The sequence below is a fragment of the Eriocheir sinensis genome, chromosome 5 (assembly GCF_024679095.1).
Source record: "Eriocheir sinensis breed Jianghai 21 chromosome 5, ASM2467909v1, whole genome shotgun sequence".
Taxonomy (NCBI): Eukaryota; Metazoa; Arthropoda; class Malacostraca; order Decapoda; family Varunidae; genus Eriocheir; species Eriocheir sinensis.
This window is the reverse complement of record NC_066513.1, coordinates 27,136,168-27,162,520: the sequence shown is the minus strand read 5'-3', so window position 1 is coordinate 27,162,520 and position 26,353 is coordinate 27,136,168. Positions and strand designations below refer to the sequence as shown.

Genomic DNA, 26,353 nt, shown 5'->3' with positions numbered 1-26,353 from the left:
GGTCTGACTAAACTGTTGTAGAGCGGGAGTATTACATCTTTATTCTTGAATACAAAGTTTCTTTTAATGAAGCCCAACATTCTGTTCGCTTTATTTGCTGCATCGATGCATTGCTGTGAGAATTTGAGGTTTGACGCGATTTTGACCCCCAAGTCCTTGACGCATTGAACGCTTTTGAGTTTAACGCCGCGCATTTCGTATTCGAACTTCTTATTCCTCGTTCCAATTTGAAGGACCTGGCACTTGTCTACGTTAAAGGGCATCTCACATCTCTCCGACCAAGCTGAAATTTTGTGCAAATCCTCTTGGAGGCTTTGCCTGTCTTCGTCAGTCAGAACCGAGTTACCAATCTTTGTGTCGTCTGCAAATTTACTAATGCGGTTATTGAGTCCAACATCCACGTCGTTGATGTATATAATGAAGAGCACTGGGCCAAGGATCGAGCCCTGAGGGACGCCACTAGTGACAGGCGCCCACTCTGAGTTAAATCCGTCAATCACTACTCTTTGTTGTCTGTTGCTCAACCAATTCGCGATCCATTGGTTTACTTGACCGTCAATACCTATTTGCTTTAATTTGTAAAGTAATTTATGATGCGGGACTTTATCAAACGCTTTCTGGAAATCAAGATAGACTACGTCCAGTGATTTGGTTACGTCATAAACAGTGAAGAGGTCGTTATAAAAGGTTAATAGGTTTGATAGGCAGGATCTTTTGTTTCGGAAGCCATGTTGTGAGTCCCCAATCAATGAGTGGCTTTCAAGGTAACTCACAATTTTGTCTCTAATTATGCCCTCAAGTAGCTTACCTACAACCGAAGTTAGACTAATGGGCCTGTAATTACCTGGTACTTTTTTGTCTCCTTTAAGAGAGAGAGAGAGAGAGAGAGAGAGAGAGAGAGAGAGAGAGAGAGAGAACTCGGGAATGTAAAGAAGTAAAAAAAGTCTAAAAAAAACAACAGAATAAAAAATCAACGAAGAAAAAAGTAGATTAAGGAAAAAAGGAAATATTGAAAGCACAGGAAGGGAAAGAGAAAAGGAGAAAGATTAAAAAAAACAAAACAGGAGAGATAAAAGAGAAGGAAAAGAGAAATAGGAAACGGCAGCAACGAATTAAAATGAAGGACGATGAAAATGGAGATGAAGGTAAAAAAGGAAAGATGAAAAGAGCAGAAAGGAAAAGAGAAAAAGAGAAAAAAATATGAAGTGAAGGAGAGAGAAAAAAGAAGCGAAAAGATGATGAATAAGAAAGATGATGAAAAGAAAGAAGGAAAGAAAATACAGGAAGGAAAAGAGGAAAGAAGACAGCCTAAAAATAAAGAAACAGGAGACTGAGGTGAAATTTTAGTGAGTCAAGCGATGAGTGTTCGGAGACGGAATAATCTAACTCAGCGTCTGTCTGTCTGTCTGTCTGTCTGTCCCCCTGTCTGTAATTGGCTGTTCATCATTCCCTCTCTCGCTCTTTCTCTCTATCTCTGTCAATGTCTGTCTGTCTGTCTGTCTCTCTGCCTCTGTCTGTAATTGGTTGTTCATCACTCCCTCTCTCGCTTTTTCTCTCTATCTCAGTCTGTTTGTATGTCTGTCTGACTGTCTGTCTGTCTGTCCGTCTATCTATGTATGTATCTATCTGTCTATTTATCTTACTTTCCTCTCTCTCTCTCTCTCTCTCTCTCTCTCTCTCTCTCTCTCTCTCTCTCTCTCTCTCCGAGGTAGCAGCACAGGTAGTGGGATACAATTATCAGAGAACTGCTACTTTTACCTGTTCACTATTCACCGCGGGAACACCTGACGCTTCTACTCCTCCTCCTCCTCCTCCTCCTCCTCCTCCTTCTCCTCCTCCTCCCGCTTGTTTCCTCAACTCTCATGATTCTCTCCACCATTTACTCGTGAAATTATTGTTGTTACAGTTTTTACTTTGGTATTATTATTATTTTTATTATTACTATTTTCATTATGATTATTATTGTTGTTGTTGTTGCTGTTGTCGTTTTTGTTGTTGTTATAATGTTACGTATTTATCTATCTTTATCTATCATTATCATCATCATTATCAATATTGGTATCATTTATGCAGTTTATATACTGCTGCTGCATCCGCTACCACCACCACCGCCACCGCCACTCCCCCTCTCCTCCCCGCCCGTCCCCGCCTCCTCCTGAAGCGTCTGGCCGGGCACCATGTGTCGCGGCGCCCCGGGCCCTCGGCTGGCGCCCGGGGCCGGTGCGGGTCTGGGGGGGCGGGGCCGGCAGGGGCTCGCTGCGGGTAGTCAGTGTGCTGGGGACGCCGTCAGCAACACGCGTCCTGCTGCCGAGGTGTTGTCATCGCGTGAATCACTTAGTGGACATGTCTGGGAGCGCGCCCGGGGCGGCGGGGAAGGCGCAGCGCGGCGCGGACAGCCCCAGCTTAAACCTGCGGCCACAGGGGAGGCTCTGGCAGGCCTGACGGGGCTGCGGGCTGACGTACTACCGTGAGTGTTGGGTGTCCTCGCTGTCGGTGCCCAAGGGGGGGTGCGGGGCGCGGGACTGCTCGGTCTGGGCGGAGTGTTGCGGCGGGCGTCGCCTGGCGCAGCGCGGTGTTCGCGGCGAGGCGTGCTAGGTGCTATCGGCATATTGTTGTATTGTGTGATAGAGGGAGGCTGCCGACAACGTCCGGGCGGCAGGTAGTGGCGCTGCGCATGCGCGTTAGTGTGGGCGGCGCGTGAGAAGCGCAGAGTACAGCCGTGGAGCTCAGTGGTCAACCCGCGCGCCCTGAGGACACAGCCGCACACACCGCCCGCAGCACGGCGGCTCCACGCGCCCGCAGCTCCTCACCTCTGACACGCCTGCACGCCCGCAACCGCTGCCTGCGGTCACACGCAGCACAGCCGTGGTTACCGTCGTCGCCGCCGCCGCCTCGCTGGTCAGCGTGCAAGGCCGCGGCGCCGCAGCCCGTGGCAGGAGCAGCACGTGCTGGCCGCCGCCCGGGGCAGCAGGCAGGCAGGCAGCGGGCCGTCGCATGTGAGCAGTGAGTGTGAGTGTGGCGGCCCGGCGAGGGGGTGCCCGCCAGGAGGCAACCACGGTGCCGGTGTGCCCTCGGGAGTCGCTGGTGCCGCTCAGCACAGCACAGTGAGAGTCGCGGTGCCCCGGGGAGGCCGAGCAGTGCCCCGGGGAGACAGTTGGCGCCCCGGGGAGACAAGGCAGTGCAGGGGCGGTAAGGGAAGTGGAAGGGCAGGATGCACCTGGGGGAGGACATGGGGGACTGTTGGTGGTCAGAGCGTGCGCTGACGGAGCTGCTGGGGGAGCACCCCGGGGAGCTGGTGCGCACTGGCAGCCCCAACTTCGTGTGCACCATCCTGCCGCCGCACTGGCGCTCCAACAAGACGCTGCCCGTCGCCTTCAAGGTGATCGCGCTCGGCGAAATAGGCGACGGCACCGTCGTCACCGTGCGCGCCGGCAACGACGAGAACTTTTGTGCGGAGCTGCGCAACAACTCGGCCGTCATGAAGAACCAGATCGCTAAATTCAACGACCTTCGCTTCGTCGGCCGATCCGGAAGAGGTGAGTACCTGAGGGCCTGTGTACCTGTGTTCACCTGAGGGGCGGGACCCGCCCGGTCGCGGCCACCGCCTCGGGCCGAGCTGTCGCCTGCGTCTCGCGTGTCACGGCCGGGGGGGCGGGACGGGCGCCCGTGTGTGTGTGTGTGTGTGTGTGTGTGTTTTTGCGGAGTGCCTGAGGGCGGTTGTTTACCCTCCGCCCCGGGGAAGATGCTAAGGCGCGGGGCGGGGCGCCTGGGCCTGCACGCCCCGCGCCGGCGCGCCACCCCGCCCGGAGCACCCACACGCCCGCGGCCGCGTGTACACCATCATGACACATCGACACGTGCACACACACGCTACGGAGAACCTTCAGTCAGTGCTGCACAATTTTTGTATTAGTCACACACACACACACACACACACACACACACACATTCTCCCACACTCCACTTTTACGGGTTTACGTGCGGGGAAAAAAGAGCGACTTCGATACGTCGCAATTACGGTGCGCGGCGCGTCAGTGTGAGATTTTAATTAAAAGAATCGGGCGGGAAATGAGCGAATGTAATGGAGGGCGGCTGCGAGGGGCCTGGCGGGGCGGGGGGAAGGGGGGGGAGGGGCAGGGTAAGGAATGAAGAAAAAAAAAAAAAAAGGCAGACATAGATACGTGTCGCCATGATGTCTATAAGTCATGACAAAAAATAAAGGAAAAAATAAGAGAGTATCAAACATGACATACTACTAACTTAACGTCTAAGACTAACATACATACTAACTTACTTTCTTAAAAAATGCGCCCTGGTCATCACCCTCATCGTCATCGCATCCTCTTCGTCATCACCACCGTGTCATCACCATCATCACCACCGCGTGCTCTCTTCAAGTTGCTGATTCACGAAAACGAAGCAACATCCAGACATTTGCCTCGGGGACACTCGATGAAGTAACAAAAATAAATAAATAAAAAAAAAAAAAAAGGTTTGCAGCCACGCCGACTACAGCAACACAAACTATCGCTCCCTCCCAAGTGCGCTGAAACTGAAACTTTTTAATCATAAGTTTCGTAAAGTGGAGCTGAAACGCGTCAATGAAAAGTTTCGTGCAATGCGCTGTAGTGTCTTTATCAGAAGTTTCGTAGTTGCGCTGAAACCGTTATCAAAAGTTTCGCATAGTGGCGCTGAAACTCGTTAATCTAAGGTTCTTACTTGGGCTGAAACGCCTTCTTCAAAGCTCTAAAATATAACTTTTTTTTATATTTTTTCATTATATTTCTTAGGTGCTGTCTGTAGCGTGGGTAGGCTCTCTTGACAGGCCTCTTGGATGACCTCACCCCGTTATTGGCGCAGGCGAATCTTATTTATAGTGGCTGCCGTGATGTATGACTCTTACTTGGCCCATGCTGACTCCCGGTGCTCCACTTGAACGAAATCGCTGAAGTTAGGGTTGATTGAAGATCTGGGCAGCATGTGGGTAATCTTCAGACACTCGGGACCACTCGGCCACCGCTTCCCCACATGTGACATGGTTGATTAAATGATACAACCACAGCGCCTGCAAGCAACATCATAGACAGTCTTGCGCCGCTTACAGCTTCTCGTCTAACCTTCTACAAATGGGTCAGGGCTGAGTGCTTGTCTCGCTTGTATTTCTACGTGACTAACCTTCTCCACGTGACTTATGGTTGATTAAATCTGATCCAACCACAGCGCCTACAAGCAATATTAGATAGTCTTGCGCCGCCTACAGCCTCTCTTCTAACCTTCTGCAAGTGTGTCAGGGTTTCTTGTTTGTATCATTTGCTTGAGTCACGCGCCGGCTCTCGCAACTGGGCTGAACTGCCTTTAAAATGGTCTTCCAGTGAGTGAGTTTATACAGACGAATGTCGAGTGAGTAAGAATAAGATTGCTAACTAGAATGCTTTAGAAACCAAGAAAAATATGGGATTACTGAAGATTTTCCAGTGAGTTCTTTTATATATGAGTGTCGAGTGAGTAAGGACCACATGACTAACTGTATAACGCTTCAGAAACCGAGAAAAATATGGGATTACTGAAGATTTTCCAGTGAGTTCTTTTATATATGATTGTCGAGTGAGTAAGGACCGCATGACTAACTGTAGAACGCTTCAGAAACCAAGGAAAATATATACTTCCTGAAGGCTCTCCAGTGAATTTGTTTAAGGATGAAAGTCGAGTGAACAAGAATGAGAATACTAAAACAGTATGCCTCAAAACGCGATAAAAATATTACTTGTTGAATAATATAAAAATAACTGAACTTGATTGTAACATATAAGTAGAAATGTCTCTAAAAAAAACTCCCTGTGAATGAGTTGATAGGTGAGAGTTGAGTGAAAACGAACCAAATTAAGAACTGTATAGAACGCTTCGAAAACTCATAAAAAAAAAAACTAATCATGAACTTACTGAAGAATGTAACAAAAACTAAACCGTATTATAAATTTACTGAAGACAACTTGTATTTTTTTCTTTTTTGTTATGATTCGTCTATGGCACCGGTGCACTTTCTTGGTCGGGTCTGGTAGTTGTCCCCAGCCCGTTATGGAGCAGGGAAGTGTTTACAGGGGCGCCATCTTGCTTGGCTCATGCTGCCCTCTGGAACTCGTATTTGATCCTGTTTTTAGAGAATCTAGAGTCCGGGTTGATTGGTGGTCTTCAGGACATCATGTGGGTAGTCTTAGGCCACTCGGCGGTGACTGAAAAATACTAGAACGCTTAAACAGGTGTCCTCTTCCTCTATATAAAAAAAAGGCATCGAGAATAAAAAAACTGAAATATTGATGAGCAAAAAACGAGAAATAAGGAAAGTTAAAGTAAGAAAAAACGATTGGAATGAGAAAATAAAGCAGAAAAAAAGCTACAGATATATACGTAGATGAATTTAAAAGACAGGAGATATAAAAGCAACAAGGATAGATTTACATAAGAAGAGAAAGAAAGTAAAAGAAGCGATTGAAAGAGAGGAAAATAAAATAATAAAACACAAAGAAAGACAAACAGGAAAAGAAGCAGAAAAACACACACCTACTTAAAGGGATACAAAATACAGATGTGAAAGAGAGGAAGAAAAAAAAAATAAAGATATACAAAAAATAAAAACAGAGAAAGAGAAAGCACACCAGCGGAAGGGTAATAATCAAGGTGTGATGGACCGAGCAGGTGTGTGTATCAGGCGTGTGTTAGCGATAATCTCAGGACAATGGACGAGGTGACAATGGGTGTTATTATGTAAAACGTTGAAGATAGTGTTTTCTTATCAGGGTGGTGGGTTCTCTCTCTCTCTCTCTCTCTCTCTCTCTCTCTCTCTCTCTCTCTCTCTCTCTCTCTCTCTCTCAACCTGTTTTTTGTGTTCTTTTTCTTTATTTTTAGCTTGAATTCGTAAGGAGAGAGAGAGAGAGAGAGAGAGAGAGAGAGAGAGAGAGAGAGTAGCACACATGGATGATCGCAAATTACACACACACAACAATTAGTATGGACATAATTACTTTTAAACTTTTCCTTCCTCCTTTCCATATGTCTCTTCGTCTCCCCTTCATTGCACACGTCTCTCTCCTTTCCCTCCCTTTCCCTCCCTTTTCCTCTTTCCCTTCCCTTTCCCTTCTCCCGTGGTCCTATTTTCCTCCCCTGCTCTCTTCCCCTTTCCCTTCCATCCTTTCCTTCTCTTCTCTTTCCCTTCGTTTCCCTTCTCTTCACTGTTCATATTTTCCTCCCCTCTCCTTTCCCCTTTCCCCTCCCTCCTTTCCTCCTCTTTTCCTCTTTCCCTACCCTTTCCCTTCGTTTCTCTTCTCTCCAGTGTTCCTATTTTCTCCCTTGCTCTCTTCCCCTTTCCCTTCCCTCCTTCCCCTTCTTTTCCTTCCCTTCCATCCCCTTTCTCTCATTTTTTCCCATTCACTTTACGTTCTCTTTTCTCCTTTCCCTCCTTTTCCATTCCCTTTCCTTTCCCTCCCCATTTCTTTTTTCCCTTCCCCATCTCCTCCTTTCCCTTACGTTTCTCATTTCCCTTCCCTTCCTTTCCTTCCCTTGCCCTCTTTTCTTTTCCCTTCCTTACCGTCCCCTTTCCATTCTCCGTTCATTGCACACGCTCCTTCTTTCCCTTCCCCTTCCCTCCCCCTTTCCCTTCGTTTCCCTTCCCTCCCTCCCTCCCCGTCCCCTCACCATATGGTTAATAAGATGGACAGGTAGGTTTCAATTACCTGCCGTTTAGATGTGAGTTTTGCGTCATCTTCATGCATCATTATCTTCCTCCTCCTCCTCTTCTTCTTCGTCATCTTCGTCTTCGTCCTCCTTCTTTGCCTCCGCCTCCTCTCCTTCTTCTCTGTGTTTTCCGTCTACGTTATATATTTTGTATCTTTTTATTCCGTTCGCCTTATCATTCTTCTTCCTCCTCCTCCTCCTCTTCTTCTTCCTCTTCTTCCTCCTTCACGTCTTCTTCCTTCTCCTCCTCCTCTTCTTTCTCCTTTATTTTTGTGTTTTCCGTCTACATTATATATTTTGAATCTTTTTATTCGCTTCGCTTCATCATTATTCTTCCTCCTCTTCCTCTTCTTCTTCTTCCTCCTTCTCGTCTTCTTCCTTCTCCTCCTCCTCCTCTTCTTTCTCCATATTTTTTGTGTTTTCCTTCTACATTATATATTTTGAATCTTTTTATTCGGTTCGCCTTATCATTCTTCCTCCTCCTCCTCCTCCTCCTCTTCTTCTTCTTCTTCCTCCTTCTCGTCTTCTTCCTTCTCCTCCTCCTCCTCTTCTCTCTCCTTAGTTTTTGTGTTTTCCTTCTAGACTATTTTTCCCTATATTATCTTCGTCTCTTTCTTCTTTCGCTTCTCTCTTCTTCTTCTTCTTCCTTCTCCGTCCCATTTTTCCCTTGTCATTATTTTTGTTTTGTTTTCGTCGTAGACAAAAATATATACAATGAGGTCATCTTATTCATGTGTATTTCCCTTTCTCCTTCTCGTATTACAAACACACACACACACACACACACACACACACACAAACACACAATAAGTCGTTCGTAAGTGTGAAAATCCAGCCCATTTTTATTGCTAATCCGACTCTAATAAATCTGTCGAAGAGGATTACGAGGAGGAGGAGGAGGAGGAGGAGGAGGAGGAGGAGGGAGAAGAGGAGGAGGAGGAGGATTAAGTAAGGCACCTGGAGATTACTTGTTCTTTCCCTCCTCCTCCTCCTCCTCATCTCTCTCTCTCTCTCTCTCTCTCTCTCTCTCTCTCTCTCTCTCTCTCTCTCTCTCTCTCTCTCTCTCTCGTTAAATCTCTCTCTCTCTCCTTCTCTCTCTCATCATCAAAGTTCTCTCTAACACACACACACACACACACACACACACACACACACTCTCTCTCTCCTCTCTCTCTCTCTCTCTCTCTCTCTCTCTCTCTCTCTCTCTCTCTCTCTCTCTCTCTCTCTCTCTCTCTCGTTAAATTTTCTTCATTCCTTTCACGTTTCATCATCAAAAGTTCTATTAACACACACACACACACACACACACACACACACACAGAGAGAGAGAGCGAGAGAGAGAGAGAGAGAGAGAGAGAGAGAGAGAGAGAGAGAGAGACAGGTATGTGCCATCCTCTTCCCCCCCCTCCTCCTCCTCATCTTCTTCGTCCACTTCCTACTCCAGTTCTAGCTCACGGGAGAGAGAGAGAGAGAGAGAGAGAGAGAGAGAGAGAGAGAGAGAGAGAGAGAGAGCGACGTGAGGTATACACAACTTAACTTACCTTTAACACTTAGTACAGGAAGAGGTTGCTCCTTCCTCCTCCTCCTCCTTCTCTTCCTCCTCCTCCTCCTCCTCCTCCTCCTCCTCCTCGCCGCTGCTAAAAATAATTACAACGCGGCCCGATAAGTCTCTGTGTTTCCCATTATTATCGAATCTGAAGGCCAGTGACTCGATCTTCTGCGGCGGCGCTAATGGATGGTGTAGAGGCGGCGAGGGGAATGATGATAACGATACTGATGACGGAAATAGTAATGATGATGACGTTGATAATAAGAACAGTAAAGATAATAGAGATGAAACGGAGGTGAGAGGAATACTAATAAAGATAATGATGATAGAAATAGCAATAATGATGATGATGATGATGATGATGATGATAATGGCAGTACTAATGGTGTAAATAATGATAGGTCTGTAACTACTTCTACACATCATAATACTTATACAATTGTTACTACTACTACTACTACTACTACTACTACTACTACTACTTTCACCACTAATAATAATAATGTTAGTAGTAGTAGTAGTAGTAGTAGTAAAAGTAGTAGTAGTAGTAGTAGTGATGGTGATAGTTGTACCAATACCAATACTAATACTACCACAACAAATAATAAAAAAAAATAATAAGTACAACAATAATATGTGGGCGTATTGTGTTATAAATAAGCCGATAAACGTATTAAATTAGATCTCCTTCCTTCCTTTCATCTATAATCTCCACTTTTTCGACTTTCCCCCACAAAAAAAAAAATCCCAGTTCTTTTAATTATCCACAAAAATAAAGCAAAAACATCACAACCATCCTCATCGTCACCTGTATGCAATCACCAGGTAAACGTCCACAAAACTCTCCCTTCTATAGCCTTAATCACAGGTGTTCTGGGTCTGGGCGAACACCTGTGGGCCGTTTACCTGATTGAGACACCTGGATACCGTGCAGGAAGCGGCGGACAAGTGGGACAGGTGAGGTGAGGCTAATTGAGCGATTCCCGGCAGGTGGACGCGCTAGAGAGAGTAAAAGCCTGATTGAAAGAAGAAGAAAAAATAATAACATGGGAAGGAAGAGGAGAAAGTTGAAGGACGTTGACATGCTAGATAGAGTGAAAAGTTGATTGAATAAGAATAAGATAACAAGAATAAGAAATAAAGATAAATAGAAATAAATATATGAAAAGAAAGAGGAGAAAGTTAAGGACGGAAAATAAGAATACTTCGATTTTTCTTCTAGTAAATGTCATAAGCTTTGGTTTGTGCATTGATGACGAGGAGGAGGAAAGTGGAAGAGGAGGAAGAAGGCAAGAATGAAAACAGAGGAGAAGAAAGAAGAGAGAAAAGGAGGAGGAAGAGGAGGACGAGGAGTCTTGTTTAGGATGAAAGAATGAAGACACCAGTTAACTCTTGCATTAGGAAGTTGGACATCACAGGAAAATCTCTTGTGCGATGAAAGAATGAAGATACCAGTTAACTCTTGCATCAGGAAGTCGGACGGCATAGAAAAGCCTTGCGTGGGATGAAAGAATGAAGATGCCAGTTAACTCTTGCATCAGGAAGTTGGACAGACTAGAATTGGCCTTGGGAACGGAGTCTTATGTGCTGAGAGAATGAAGATACCACTGAACTCTTGCATTAGGAAGTCGGACAGCGCCTTGCGAGGGATGAAAGAATGAAGATTGCGGCGGTTGTTAGCGGTGTAGAAGTGCAATATAGGTGATTATGATGGTGGTGGTGGTGATTATAGTGGTGATAGTGGTAGTGGTGGTGGTGGTAATGATGATGATGTTAATTACAGAGAAAAAGATACGAAGGGAAAATCAAATATCATCATCACCACCACCACCATCATCACCACCACCACCACCACCACCACCACCATCATCATTTTTTCCCATCATTTCCTGCCTCGCCTTAATCGCCATTCATTAAGGTGTCTTGATCCACTTATAAGAGCGCCGTTTCGGTCTCGAGGCGAAGAAAAAAAAAAGGAAAATAAGAGAAAAAAAATTATCTGAAACGTGACCGGAGAGAGAGTCATTAGTTACGGAAGTGTCTATATATCGTTTTTTTATGTTATTATTATTATTATTATTATTATTATTATTATTATTATTATTATTATTATTATTATTATTATTATTATTATTATTATTATTATTATTATTATTATTATTATTATTGTGACTTGTGTGGTAGTAGTAGTAGTAGTAGTAGTAGTAGTAGTAGTAGTAGTAGTAATAGTAGTAGTAGTAGTAATAGTAGATAGACTAGCTAATACACACACACACACACACACACACACACACACACACACACACACACTCCTATACCCACCATCCTCACCCCCACCTCCCCCTCCCCCCTCCCTAACCTCCTAACCCCCTTCTCACCTCACCTCACCTGCCCTTTACCCGTCATTAGAATCATCATATACCTTCACCTTACCTGTATAATGAGCTTGGACGTATACCTGGCGTTAGTGGGCCCGCTGACAAGGCTAATACCTGTAATATACTCCCCCCCGCCCTGGGTTACCTGTTCTGGAGGGGATAGGGAGGAAGGGGGGGAGGAGGGGGGAGGGTCCTACGGGTGTGTCCTGAATCAATGACCTTTTTTTTCTCTTTTTTTTTCTTGTAAGTGAGATGTCAGAGAGAGAGATGAAATACCTCGCCATTTCCTTTCCGCCATTTTTTCTTCCCTTCCTCTTTTTTTCACCTACTGCTCCTCCTCTTCTTCCTCTTCTTCCTCCTCCTTTTCCAATGTGTAGCAGAGCGATAAGAACCTCCTCCTCCTCCTCCTCCTCCACGCGTGCCCCTCTCCACTTATCTCCTCCTTTTACATCCTCCCTCCTCCTCCTCCTCGTCCTCCTTCTCCTTCTCCTCCTCTTCCATCTCTCTCTTTACTCCGCCTCCTCCTCTTTTTCCTCGCTTCCTTCTTCCTGATCATAACATAACTCTTCTTCTCCTTCTTCTCTTCCTGTTTTTCTTCCTCCTCCTCCTTCCTCTTCCTCCTCCTCTTCCTCTTCTACCTCCTCCTCCTTTTCTTCCTTACCTTACTATCATAAAAAAAAAGCAATTCCTTTCTACAAAATCTCATACCCTTCCCTTTCCTTCCTTCCTCCTCCTCCTCTTCCTTCCTTCCTCCCCTTCCTTCCTGGGCTCACGCTACCCTTCCTCCTCCTCCCCCCTCCCCCCCTTGAAGCCTGGCCATTCAGCGCCCACCCAAGGCAAAGAAAGCCCCGTGATAGGTCAAGCCCGCGTGACGTCATAGGGATGGTGGCACGCGATTGGTCAGGGGGCGGGAGGCTGCGGGCGGAGGCGGGATGCTGGGATGAAGGAAGGTAACATCTCATCTCTCGCTCCCTGCCTTATACCCTTCTCTGTCTCTCCTTTGTTTCTCCCTTTCCTCCATCTCTTTCTTTCCTTCTCTTTCTCCCTCCCTCCCTCTTTCTTCCTTCCTTTCCTCTCCCTTTCTGATCTCCTTTTTCCTCCGTGTCTTTTTTTCTTCCTCTCCTTTCTCCCTTCCTCTATCTCCTCCCCTTTTCTCCCTCTCCCATTTCCTTCCTCTTCCCCTTCCTCCTCTTTCTTCCTCCCTCTCACCATTTCCTCCATATACCTTCCCTCCTTCTCTCCCCTCTCTTCCCCTATCTCCCTTCCTCCATCTTTTTCTTCCTCTTCATTCCTTCCTCTCCCCTTTCTCCCTCTCTTCCTCTCCTTTTAATTGGGGAGATAAAAAAATTTGTAGGGGAGGGTTTAAACACTAATGGGGAGGATAATGGCGATAAAAGGGAGGTGTAGAAGGGGAGTGAAAAGTGGGAGATGTTGTAAGCTTAAATTTAAAGGGGAGGAAAAAGTGGGGAGAAGATAAGAGAATGGGGGAGGGAGGGAGAGGGGAGAGAAGGGGAGGAGAGGCTTTAAAGTACTCTTATATGGATGTCTTTCTGATATCTCCCCTCCTGCTCCTCCTCCTCTTCCTTCTCCTCCTCCTCCTCCTCCTCCTCCTTTTCCCTCATCCTCCCTTTCCTCATTTTCTCATTTACTCTTTTTTTTCTCTTTTTTCTCAACTGCTTTTCCAGAGAGAGAGAGAGAGAGAGAGAGAGAGAGAGAAGGTATATTGGAAGAGGAGGAGGAGGAGGAGGAGGTGACCACTGCTTTCCTCCTCTTCCTCCCCCCTTGATGGACACCGCTGTAAAAATGTCACCCAAGAGTCACACCTCCTCCTCCTCCTCCTCCTCCTCCTTCTTTCTCACCCACTTCCTCTCTCTCTCTCTCTCTCTCTCTCTCTCTCTCTCTCTCTCTCTCTCTCTCTCTCTCTCTCTCTCTCTCTCTCTCTCTCTCTCTCTCTCTCTCTCTCTCTCTCTCTCTCTCTCTCTCTCTCACACTCTCTCTCTCAATCTATATCTCTCTCTCTATCTCTCTCTCACTCACTCTCTCTCTCTCCTCCTCCTCTCTCCTCTCTCTCTCTCTCGTCCTCCTCCTTCTCCTTCTCCAAGAGTTTTTTTTATCTCCAGAAGGTAAAGTTTCGAGTGACAGCTGAGAGAGAGAGAGAGAGAGAGAGAGAGAGAATAGCAGTAGTAGAAGTAGTAGTAGTAGTAGTAGTAGTAGTGATAATAACAATAATAATAATAATAATAATAATAATAATAATAATAATAATAATAATAATAATAATAATAATAATAATAAATTGGTCAATATTTACATTATGGAACCCACAAACACATTCAATTCAAGTACACACAAACACACACACACACACACACACACACACACACACACACACACACACACAAGCAACGCACTCACACACATAGGAATCTCAAGGTGAAGGAAGAATTAGGACGTGTGTGTGTGTGTGTGTGTGTGTGTGTAAATTGCAAACTATCTTTCTTTCTCTCTGTGTATGTCTGTTTGTTTGTTTCTACTGCCCCCCCCCCCCCCTCCTCCTCCTCTGTGACGTAAGAGAAGAAGGCGATTGCGAAGTCTATAGTTATGTTGCTCCACTACTCTCTCTCTCTCTCTCTCTCTCTCTCTCTCTCTCTCTCTCTCTCTCTCTCTCTCTCTCTCTCTCTCTCTCTCTCTCTCTCTCTCTCTCTCTCTCTCTCTCTCTCTCTCTCTCTCTCTCTCTCTCTCTCTCTCTCTCTCTCTCTCTCTCTCTCTCTCTCTCTCTCTCTCTCTCTCTCTCTCTCTCTCTCTCTCTCTCTCTCCTCTTTTCTCTCGTTTCCAGTTTGTATTTTCTCATCTCTCTCTCTCTCTCTCTCTCTCTCTCTCTCTCTCTCTCTCTCTCTCTCTCTCTCTCTCTCTCTCTCTCTCTCTCTCTCTCTCTCTCTCTCTCTCTCTCTCTCTCTCGTTTCTTCACCATTTCCTTTTTTCTCATACTTTCCATATTATTATTTTTTTCTCTTTTCTATTATCCTTTTCTCTCTTTTCTTCATTAGGTGATTTTATTTAAAGGTAGACTACAATGATAATGACTCTCTCTCTCTCTCTCTCTCTCTCTCTCTCTCTCTCTCTCTCTCTCTCTCTCTCTCTCTCTCTCTCTCTCTCTCTCTCTCTCTCTCTCTCTCTCTCTCTCTCTCTCTCTCACCCTTTGTTCAATATTTATCACTTTCGCCTCCATCTCCAGTCCTCCTCCTCCTCCTCCACCTCCTCCTCCACCTCCACAAACAGCCTCCCACATACTTTTACTTTCGTACTGCTACATATATTTTCTACGTCACTCTCCTCCTCCTCCTCCTCCTCATCCATGACGTAAGATTATTATGTTATTAAACTGCGCTTTGTTTTCGAGAGAGAGAGAGAGAGAGAGAGAGAGAGAGAGAGAGAGAGGAGGGGGAGAATCATGTGCTGCGTAGAAATAGATTTTTATTTGTTTCTTTTCACGTTATGCTGTTATTATTATTATTATTATTATTATTATTATTATTATTATTATTATTATTATTAAAGGATGATTTGTTTGCCCTTATCCATTTCAATCCATTTCATTATTCTTGTTATTTTTCTTCGTCTTATTCTTTTCCTTCTTCATCTTCATCTCATTTTTCCATACCATTAAACCAGGAGGAGGGGGAGGAGGAGGAGAAGGAGGAGGAGGAGGAGGGGGGAGATAGTTGTAATGGGAGGAGGAGGAGGAGGAGGAGGAGGGAGGAGGAACAGAAGGAGATGTAGAGAGGAGCTGAAGTAGAGGAAATAGTCATAATACCAATTGAAGAAGAAGACTGAAGAAAAGAAGAAAGGGAGGAAGAAAGGAAGGAATGAAAGAAGGACATAGGAAAAGAAAGAATCGGAGTAGACATCGTACCAGAAGCATTCATACCAGGAGAAGGAGGAAGAAGAACCAGGAGGAGGAGGAGGAGGAGGAGGAGCCCTTCGTAGCACAAGGTGACCACAGGACCTCAAGGGCGTGACGACATAAACGCTTCCAAGGCTGAGGGAGGAACACTACCCATCAGGCCTTAGACGGGGGGGGAGGGAGAGAGGGAGAGGGAGGGAAGGGAGATGAAGGAGAATTAAAAGGGAGGGTAGAAGAGGAGAGAAGGATACCAGGGAGAAGAGGGCAGAATAAGGAAGGTTTTGGAGGAGGAAGGAAGAAAGAAGGATGAAGGGAAGGAGAAAGTGGAGATAAAACAAAGGACGTGGGATAGGGAATGAGAGGAGAGGAGAAGGATGGAGGGAAGGAGAGGTGAAAGAAGATAAAAGGAAGAAGAGAAAGGGAGAATGGAAGAAAGATGGTAGGAGAAAAGGGAGGGAGATAAAGAAGGAATGAGGGATTGAGAGGAGGAGAGAAAGATGATAGAAGGGAAGGGAAGACGAAAAAGAGGGAAAATGAGAGAAAAGAGATTAGGAAGGAGAGAAGGGGAGTGGAAGGGAGGTAAGAATGACGTTAGAAGAGGAGAGAAGAAAAGGGAAAGAGATGGGAAGAAGGGAGGACAAGAGAGAAGAAAGAAAGGAGAGAAAAGTCAGTCTTCCCTCCTCCTTTTGTCTTCCTCCTCCTCCTCCTCCTCCTCCCTCCCTCCTCCTTTTCTCTCCCTCCCCATCTTCTCTCTCCTCAGTTAATTAGAGTCAGTCAGCCATTCAGTCAGTCAAAAATATAGGTTACCCAATTATTATTATTATTATTATTATTATTATTATTATTATTATTATTATTATTATTATTATTATTATTATTATTATTATTATTATTATTATTATTATTATTATTATTATTATTATTATTATTATTACTCATGTGTTTATTTTTCCTGCTTCGATAAGTCCACTATCACTCACTGTCATGCTACGAAGGAGGAGGAGGAGGAGGAGGAGGAGGAGGAGGAGAGAGTTACGACGTAAGTAACTCGTGATTCGCTTTCGTGCACACACACACACACACACACACACACACATACACACACACACACACACACCATAGTCTGTGATGCAACAAAGGCCATACTACTACTGTGTGTGTGTGTGTGTGTGTGTGTGTGTGTAACCCTAGAACGTTTGAGAGTTCGGACTTTACTGTTGCACCATGAAAGTCTTATCAAATGTGTGTGTGTATGTGTGTGTGTGTGTGTGTGTGTGTAAGCCTTGAAACGTTTGAGAGTACGTTCTTTACTGTTACTCCATGAAAGCCTTATCATATGTGTGTGTGTGTGTGTGTGTGTGTGTGTGTGTGTGTGTGTTATGCAATGTCACCTGGGCTCGTGAACACACCTCCGCGACGCCCCACAGGTAAGACTCATTAACACCGGAAATGCCTCACCTTCGTTTCCCAATTCCTGAGTGTTTTAATGAGCGCCGTGGAGGACTTACCCATTCTCTTCTTGTGTTTTTTTCTTCCTATTTTTCTTCTGCATTCATCCTCTTCGAGCGCGGCAAGTTACTTCTTTTTTTTCTCTCTTTTTTTGATACATTCTTCGTTTTCTTTCAGTGTGTGTCCTCTTCTCTCTTTTTTTTCTACTTCATTCTTTCTATATTTTTCTTCTCTTTCTGTTCTTGTTTTTTTTTTCTTTTCTACTTCATTCTTCCTCCTCGAATATGTTACAGTTTTCTTTTTGTTCTACTTCATTCCTCCTTTTTTTATTGTTTTCTTATTCTTTCTTTCTTTCCAATGTGTTACTAATTTTTTCTTTCTCTTTTCTCTACCTTATTTTTCCTTTATTTTCTTCGTTTTTCTGTATTCTTCTTTTTCCAACGTGTCTCTATTATCTCTGTTTTCTCATTTACATTTTTTCTTTCCAGCGTTTTCTTGTTTTCCTTTTTTTATTCTTTCGCCTTGGTTCTTTTCAGCGTCAATGTTCTACTGTTTTTCTCCATCTCTCCTTCTGTTATTCTTTTTCTCTTTTCTGGAAGGGAATGGATGGGTGGATGAGAGTCTGCTGGGTGTTGTTCCTCTCTCCTACTCTCCATTCTTTCCTTACATTCATCCTCTTTGTTCTCCATTCTCTCCTCTCTTCTCTCCTCTCACTCCCCCTGTGTCACAAGTGGGTCCCCGGCTGGTCACCGCTCGCCTGTTTCCTCCCTGCTCACTGTTAACTCCAGCCCTCATAAAACCGTCACGGGAGGGCGGAAAAAAGCGACCCAGAGTGTGTGTGTGCCAGGGCTGCTCAGCGGGGCTCCTGGCGTTCCCCGGGGTGGGTGGATGGGGGGGCCGGGGGAGAGGCTATGGGTGTGAGTGTCCCATGGTCACCCTTAGCTAATGAGTCGCAGATGAACCCCCTATGGAGCCCCCCCCTTCCCCCCGAGCCCATACACCCATGGTCCCACCCTTAGGTACTCCCCGTAGGTCCTTCCCTTAGGGTCCATAGACGTCTTATTTTAACACACCAACATACATTTTCTCTTTTTTTCTTATTTTTCTCTTCTCTTCTCTTCTTTTTCTTCTCTTTTCCTCTTCTCCTTCCCTCCATGAACAGTCAGGGGAGGGGAAGAGGAAGGGAAAGAGGAAGAGGAAGAGGAAGGGGAAGGAAAAACGCTTTGAATGATTTTTTTTTTCGTTTTACTTGAGAGAGAGAGAGAGAGAGAGAGAGAGAGAGAGAGAGAGAGAGAGAGAGATTACTGGGTGGCCCTTGTGTGGAGAAGTTAATAGGAGAAGGAATTAGCAGGAGGAGGAAAAAGAAGAAGAGGAGGAGGAGAAGAGGAGGAGGAGGAAGAAGAAGAGGAAGAGGAAGAGGAGGAGGAGAATGTGCGGGAGATAAAAATGGAAGGATGTTTAATTTCGAAAAGAAAAAAAAAGAAGAAGAAAAAGAAGAAGAAGAAGAAGAGGAAGACATTTGTTCATTAGTCCCTCGTTCTGCCCATCACCCAAAGCCATTTAGGTCAAGTGGAAAAGTGCTAAATGGCTGACTGACTGACTGACTGACTGACTGACTGGCTGACTGGATGCTAAATGACTGGCTGAGTATGTGGATGGCTGACTGACTGACTGACTGACTGACTGGCTGACTGGATGCTAAATGACTGGCTGAGTATGTGGATGGCTGACTGACTAATTGACTGACTGGCTGACTTCTGACTGGCTGGGTGACTGCTGACTGCTGACTAACTGACTAACTGATTCAACCAACTCTCTCTCTCTCTCTCTCTCTCTCTCTCTCTCTCTCTCTCTCTCTCTCTCTCTCTCTCTCTCTCTCTCTCTCTCTCTCTCTCTCTCGTGTTAAAAACCTTCTGAATTCCTTCTTGCATCGCTTTTTTTTGTTGTTTAATTATTTAGTTAAGAATTCCTGGTTATTTTTTTTTCCTCCCATCTCATTTTCATCTTTCCTCCACCTCTCCCTCCCTCCCTTCCTCTATCCCTCCCTCTCCCTCTGAAATGAAGTTAATTTAAATCATAAAAAAAAATTACCTTCGTTTTTTACCTGCAAATAAAACTTTAGAAATAATAATAAGGAGTTGCCGCAGGGTCTCTGTGTGTGTGTGTGTGTGTGTGTGTGTGTGTGTGTGTGTGTGTGTGTGTGTGTGTGTGTGTGTGTGTGAGAAAAGGAGAGGAAAGAGTGAAAACAGTAGCTGAATAATGTAGGAAGAGGAGGAGGAGGAGGAGGAGGAGGAGGAGGAGGACACGGTATCATCAAAGCTTACCTTGAATACATAAGGGAAGAGGTCAACTACCCTCCTCCTCTTCTTCCTCCTCTTCTTCCTCCTCTTCTTCCTCCTCCTTCTCTTCCCTTCACCCTTGTTCCAGCCTGACCTTCCCCAACGTTCCTCTTCCCCTTCCTCTTTCCCTTCCCTTCTCCTTCCCCTTCACTCCTTTCCTTCCTTTTATCCCTCCCTTCCCTCTTCCTGTCTTTTCCTTCTTTTTTTAAACTTTTGTACTTAGAGAGAGAGAGAGAGAGAGAGAGAAAACCCCCACAAAAAAAACTCACATAAAAAAGAGGCTTAGTGGTTTTTGGCATCGCTCCAAAAATGAGGCGCCGTGTTGGTTGGAATCCCGGGTTCGAATCCCTCTCATTATCTGACTGCCAGGTGTGTGTGTGTGTGTGTGTGTGTGTGTGTGTGTGTGTGTGTGTGTGTGTGTGTGTGTGTGTGTGTGTGTGTGTGTGAAAAAAGGTTAAAAGGAAAGTAAGTAAAATAAGTATCAGGAAATTGTGAATAGAAAAAACGAAAGGAGAATATTAGAGAGGAAAAGAGATGGTGAAGAGTACAAGAAGATAAGAAAGAGGAAATGATGAAAAGGGCAAGAAAGGAAAAGAGGAAAGGTAAAGGTGAGAAAAAGAAAAAAATGAAATGAAGGATGCAGGAAAAGAAAAGGACAGGAGAGGAAAGAAGGAGAGAAGAGAAAAGAATTTAGTGATAAAGGGAAGCAATGGACGGAGGGGAGCAAAGGAAAGGAAAGGAAGGGAGGAAGGGAAATTATGAAGATGGAAAGAAAGGAGTGGAGGGGGGAGGGAAGAAGGGAGGAGGGGGTAGAGAAAAGGGGGGAGGGAGGGGAGGGGAAGGGTGTCCAATATAACCATAAAATAACGGGTTGTCGCTCATAATTTTGTCGACATTTATATTTTCATTTAACTTTTATTTATTCTTATTTTTTTATCATTTTATTTTCGTGTTTCCTTCACCTAAACGTAGATAAAGAAAAGGATCAGAAGGAAGGAAGGAAGGGAGCTAGGAGAGAATGAAGGAAGGAAGGGAAGAAGGGAAATAATTAAAGGAGGAGGGAGGAATGGAAGATGAATGGAGGACTAGAAGGAAAAAAAGAAGAAAAGGAAGGAAAGTCGGAAGGAAGGAAGGAAAACAGAAAGAAAGGAAGACAGGAAAGAAGAAAGGGAGCTAGGTGAGAAGGAAGGAAGGAAGGCAGGAAGGAAAGAGAGGTGAAAGGAAAGGAGGAAGGAAGGAAGGGGAACAGAAGGAAAGGAAGGAAGCTAGGAGAGGAGGAAGGAAGGAAGCTATGAGAGAAAGAAGGAAGGAAGGACGGAAAGAAAGAGAGGTGAAAGGAAAGGAGGAAGGAAGGAAGGGGAACAGAAGGAAAGGAAGGAAGCTAGGAGAGGAGGAAGGAAGGAAGGGGAACAGAAGGAAAGGAAGGAAGCTAGGAGAGGAGGAAGGAAGGAAGGAAGGAAGGAAGGGAGGGAGGGAGGGAGGGAGGGAGGGTCGTGAGAAGGCCTAAAGAAAGTGAGGAAGAAACAATTAAACCTCAGCATTAATGACGTGACGGGAACAGATACAATTACCTCCTCCTCCTCCTCCTCCTCCTCCTCCTCCTCCTCCTCCCTCTATTCCTCTTCCTCCTCTCTCACACATATTTCTTCCCATCGTAAACAATCCCGAATATATATTTTTTTTCTCACTCGTAAAAGAAAAGAAGAAAAATGCAAATGAGATGAAAAGCAATAAAACAAAAATACCAAAACGGGAGAGAGAGAAAAAAAAAAGTTAAGAGTTATGGTAAATGGAGGAGGAAGGAAGGAATGGAAGGAAGGGAAGGGAAGGAAGGGAAGGGAAGGGAGGGAGAAGGGCATGGGAAGGAGGCGAAGGGAAGGAGAGGGGGGGAGGTATGGTGACAGCAGGGGACTTGAAACGGATATTAGGGGACCAGCAGGGGAGGAGAATAAGCAGGGGGAGTGTTGAGGCTCAGACAGGAGCAGAGAGCAGCGGCAGGGTACTGGGTTCTGCGTCAAGGAGCGTAAGTAATAGAGGCTCTGAAGTCATCCTCAATCTATATTCAGCATTAGTTAGACCTCATCTCGATTATACGGTTCAGTTCTGGTCACCTTACTATGGAATTGATGGCAAGAATTGATGGGTAAGTGGAACAGGCTTGGCAGTCATGTTGTGAGCGCCAATACGATAGACACATTCAAAAAGAGATTGGAAAGTCATGTATGGTGAGGTTAGGTTCGGTTAGGTTCACAGGAGCTGCCTTGTATAGAGCACCAACCGGCCTCTTGCAAACTCCTTACGTCCTTATGTTCTTGTGTAGAGATGTGACAAGGGGAAAGAAAAGGAAGATATATATAGAGAGAGAGAAAAGAGAATGAGGAATGAGATATTAGAAGAAGCGATAGAAGGAGAAAAAGAAGATATGGTAAAAGAGAAGCGAAAAAGTGATTGGGAATTAAGAAGCAATTGAAGGGGAAGAAAAGGATGATAAAGAAAACAAGTAATAGGAATGTTAGAAGAAGCGGACGAGGAATGGAAGGAAGGAAGGGGGCGGAAGAGGGGGGGTGTACCAGGGGGGGGCAGGGTAGGGGGGGGGCAGGGAGGTATGGTACGTGTGTCTAGCAAGTATTTATAACCTTTTTATTGTCTGGTCAGCTTGGGCGGTGGTAAGGGACGCTCTTCCCATGACAGGGGGGGCAGGGGGGGGGGGCGGGGGCTTTATGGCAGGGTAACGTGGAGGAAGGAAGAGGAGGAGGAGGAGGAGAAGTAGGAGGCGGGTGGAGGGTAGTGTCCTCTTCTGTCCTCTCCTCCTCTTCTCTTCTTCTCCTCCTCCTCTTCTCTCCTCCTCCTCCTCCTCCTCTTCTCTTTTCTTCTTTTCTCCTTTGTTTCCTTCATCCTTCTTTCCTTCTTTCTTTTTTCGTCGTTTTTCTTCTTTTCTCTCTTCCTCTCCTTCCATTTCCTCGTCTTCGCCTTCCCCAATCCTCCTCCTCCTCCTCCTTCTCCTCTTCCTCCTCCTCCTCCTCCTCCTCCTGGCGACAGTTAACCAATAAAAAAAGCATGTTTCACTTCCTCTTTTAAGACCAACCAAAAAAAAAAAAATGCGAAAAAAGAAAAAAAATGTGAAAATTCTTGAAAAAAACTGTTGACGGATCGACGCGCTTAGGACCATTAGAGAGAGAGAGAGAGAGAGAGAGAGACCCTCCATTTATCCTCCTGTCACCCACTTCGTCCTTCGTCTCTTTATTACCATTTAGCGATGTTTACAGCGCACACACACACACACACACACACACACACACACACACACACACACACACACACACACACACACACACATGCCACTACCCCCCACCCCCCCTACACTAACTGGACATGCCCCCCATCTCCCCTCTCTCTCCTCCTCTTCCCCTCCTCCTTCCCCTCTCCTCTCCCCCTCCCCCCTTCCCCTTCTCCTCCTCCCCCTCTTTCCACAACCCAAAACATTCAGATTGAGAGAGAGAGAGAGAGAGAGAGAGAGAGAGAGAGAGAGAGAGAGAGAGAATTACCTGGGCGTTGATCACCCAGGTAACATTACTTGGAAAGCGGAAGGCAACTCTAATTACAGGTATTGTTCCAGCGAGGAGGAGGAGGAGGAGGAGGAGGAGGAGGAGGTCAGACAAGTTTCTTCCTTCCTGGACCCGGATGGATGAGGAGGAGGAAGAGGAGTAGGAGAAGGCGGAGGCGAAGGAGGAGGAGGAGGAGGAGGAGGAGGAGGTGTTGGTTGTACTAGTTAAGGGAGGAAAGAGCGAACGAGGGAAGGAAAGAAAGAGGAAGAAATTTAAGAGGCAGTAGAAGAAGAAAAAGAGGAAAAAAGAAAGAGGGGAAAAGCAGAACTCACTAAGAATCACTAAAACGAAAGCAAAAAAAAAAAAAAAAAAAAAAAAAAAAACACATAAATCCTCAAAATCGAAACCCATTTAACAATACACAATCTTTAGCGGGGTTCGAACACCTGGCGCAGTGGATAGACGGAGGTACAGTGAAGGCGGCAGGTGGTTCCTCTCAGCCACGGCCACGGGTTTTACTCCTCCCTTTCCGGCCGAACTGAAGGTAATAGGCAATAAACGGCAAGAAAGTCGAGTTGGTAATTGTGAATGAATATGGAAGAGGCTCGTAAATGTAATAAGGTACCGTTTTCTTGTTGGTTTTCTGCATGTTTTTTTCCTCTGTTTATTTTCGTTAATTTATTGGCTTGTTATTCTTCGTTCATGAGCTGAGAAACGGCAGGAAAGTTGAGTTGGCAATTGGGGATGAATATGGAAGAGACTCGTAAGTATGATAAGGTACCGTTGTCTTGTTGGTTTTCTGCATGTTTTTTCCTCTGTTTATTTTCGTTAATTTATTGGCTTGTTATTCTTCGTTCATGAGCTGAGAAACGGCAAGAAAGTTGAGTTGGCAATTAAGGATGAATATGGAAGAGACTCGTAAGTATGATAAGGTACCGTTGTCTTGTTGGTTTTCTGCATGTTTTTTCCTCTGTTTATTTTCGTTAATTTATTGGCTTGTTATTCTTCGTTCATGAGCTGAGAAACGGCAGGAAAGTCGAGTTGGTAATTGAGGATGAAAAAGGAAGAGGCTCGTAAGTATGATAAGATACCGTTGTTATATTGATAATTTGGGTGTTTTATTCTTATATATTTATGTTTTTCCTTGTAATTCTCCTTCTTAAGCTAAGTGGCAATAAACGGAAAAAAGTCGAGTTGGTAATTGTGAACGAATATGGAAGAGGGGCATAAATATAATAAGGTACCGTTATTGTTTTGGTTCTATGTTCATTTTTCCTCTTGTATTCTATGTCTATTTATTATTCTTCGCCTTGAGCTAAGCGGCAATAAATGAAAAAAAGTCGAGTTGGTAATTGTGAGTGAATATGGAAGACGCTCGTAAATTCAATAAAGTACCGTTATTATTTTGGGTTTTCTGTTCATTTTCCCTCTTGTAGTTTATGTTTATTTATTATTCTTCGTCTGGAACTAAAAGGCAAAAAAACGGGTAAAGTCGAGTTGGTAATTGTGGATTAATATGGAAGAGACTCGTAAATTGGATGAGATACCGTTGTTGTTTTGGTTCTCTGTCCATTTTTCCTCTTGTATTTTAAGTTTATTTTTTATTCTTCGTCTTGAGCTAAGTGACAAAAAAAAAAACGGAAAAAAGTCGAGTTGGTAATTGTGGATTAATGTGGTAGAGACTCGTAAATTTAATAACATACCGTTGTTATTTTTGTTCTCTGCGTGTTTGTTTTCCTGTTTTTTCCTCATTATTTACATTTTTCCTTCCTTGTTTTCCTTCGTCTTGAAATAATGGCCAAAAAACAGTGTTATAAGGTGTGTTTGTGAATGTCAATGTTTGTTTGTTTATCGTTGAGAATAATGATATTTTTGTTTTCTTTCTTCTCTTTTTATACTTATTTAAATATTTACCGGTTGTCCTTCTTCTTCTTCTTCTTCTAATTCTAATTCCTCTTCTTTTTCTTCTTCTTCTTCTTTTTCTTCTTCTCGTTCTTCGTGTCCTTCTTGATCTTGTTAGTGTTATTGTTGCTTTACTTCTTCTTTCTCTCCTCCCTCATCCTCCTTCTCCCCTTCTTCTTCTTATTATTATTTTTATTATTAATATTATTATTCTTTTCTTCTACTTTTTGTACTTCACCTTGTTCTTTTTGTTTTCTTTTTTTTGTTTTCTTCTTCTTCTTTTTCTTCTTCTTCTTCTTCTTCTTCTTCTTCTTCTTCATCTTCTACTTCATCATCATCTTCTTCCTCCCCTTTACTATCGCGTGTCTATCACCATCCTTCACTTCCTCTCTCTCTCTCTCTCTCTCTCTCTCTCTCTCTCTCTCTCTCTCTCTCTCTCTCTCTCTCTCTCTCTCTCTCTCTCTCTTACTCGCCTTGTTATTCGCTTCCTGATCTCGTTTGTTCTCGGTTCTTTTTATTCTGAGTTTATTCTCATCAAATTCGTTATTTGGAGTGCAAGCTATTTTACATTACCTCATATTCACGCTCATTTTCTCTCATTATCTCGTTCGTTATCATGCTACAGAGTGTGTGTGTGTGTGTGTGTGTGTGTGTGTGTGTGTCTGTCTGTCTGTCTGTCTGTCTCTGCTCCTCTCTCTCTCTCTCTCTCTCTCTCTCTCTCTCTCTCTCTCTCTCTCTCTCTCTCTCTTATACTCACGTAATTGCATTTTCTATTGTAGATTTCTTTTTTTCCTTCCTTTTTCCTTATTCACTTTTTTTTATTATTGTTTTATTGTTCTTGTTTTTTTTTCTTGATAGTTTTATGATGTTTTTTTTCTGGCGCCTGCTCTTTCGTGTTTCCATGCTTTCCTCTCCGTCTACTTCTCCTCCTCCTCCTCCTTCTCATCATCATCATCATCATCCTTCTCAAATGCCAAACTAGAGCGAAATCAGCGAACATCTCTTCTTCGTTATAGCGTTTCCGAGGACGTTCTGGCGGCGTGGCGGGGATAGAGGAGTCGGGGACGGGTTGAGGCAATGCTGGGGAAGGGGGTGATGAGGGGGGGGGGAGAGGGAGGGGAAGGAAGAGGAGGAAGGAAAAGGAGCATGTGTCGTGGGAGCCAGTGCTGGTTTTGGCCCGGAGAAGCATGCACGTTCTTCCCCCTCCTCCTCCTCCTCCTACTCCTCCTCTTCCTCCCCCTTCTCCTCCACCGCTAGTCTGCTTTTGCTTTCTCTCTCTCTCTCTCTCTCTCTCTCTCTCTCTCTCTCTCTCTCTCTCTCTCTCTCTCTCTCTCTCTTTCGTATTTTTTTTGTTTATTTTATCGAAAAGAAGAAAAAAGACAAGAAGAAGAAGAAGAAGAAGAAGAAGAAGAAGAAGAAGAAGAAGAAGAAGAAGAAGAAAAAGAAGAAGGAGAAGAAGAAAAAACGTAGAACAAGAAGAAGAGGAAGAGGGGAAGGAAAAGGAGGAGGAAGAGGAGGAGAACAAGAACAAACCCAAGAAAAAATAGAAAAGTAAAAGG

At 44.6% G+C, this 26,353-nt stretch overlaps 1 protein-coding gene across 4 annotated transcripts in view; it reads left to right on the top strand.

Annotated features, from left to right (window-relative positions):
- The first annotated feature begins 3,201 nt into the window (after positions 1 to 3,201).
- The window catches only part of LOC126985973 (runt-related transcription factor 3-like), a 124,912-nt gene continuing 101,760 nt past the window's right edge, over positions 3,202 to 26,353 (top strand). For all 4 annotated transcript variants that reach the window (XM_050841654.1, XM_050841633.1, XM_050841643.1 and 1 more), the window contains exon 1: positions 3,202 to 3,536. In XM_050841654.1, the coding sequence (XP_050697611.1) occupies positions 3,212 to 3,536 (325 nt within the window). In that variant the 5' untranslated portion in view covers positions 3,202 to 3,211. The remainder of the gene's footprint in view (positions 3,537 to 26,353) is intronic.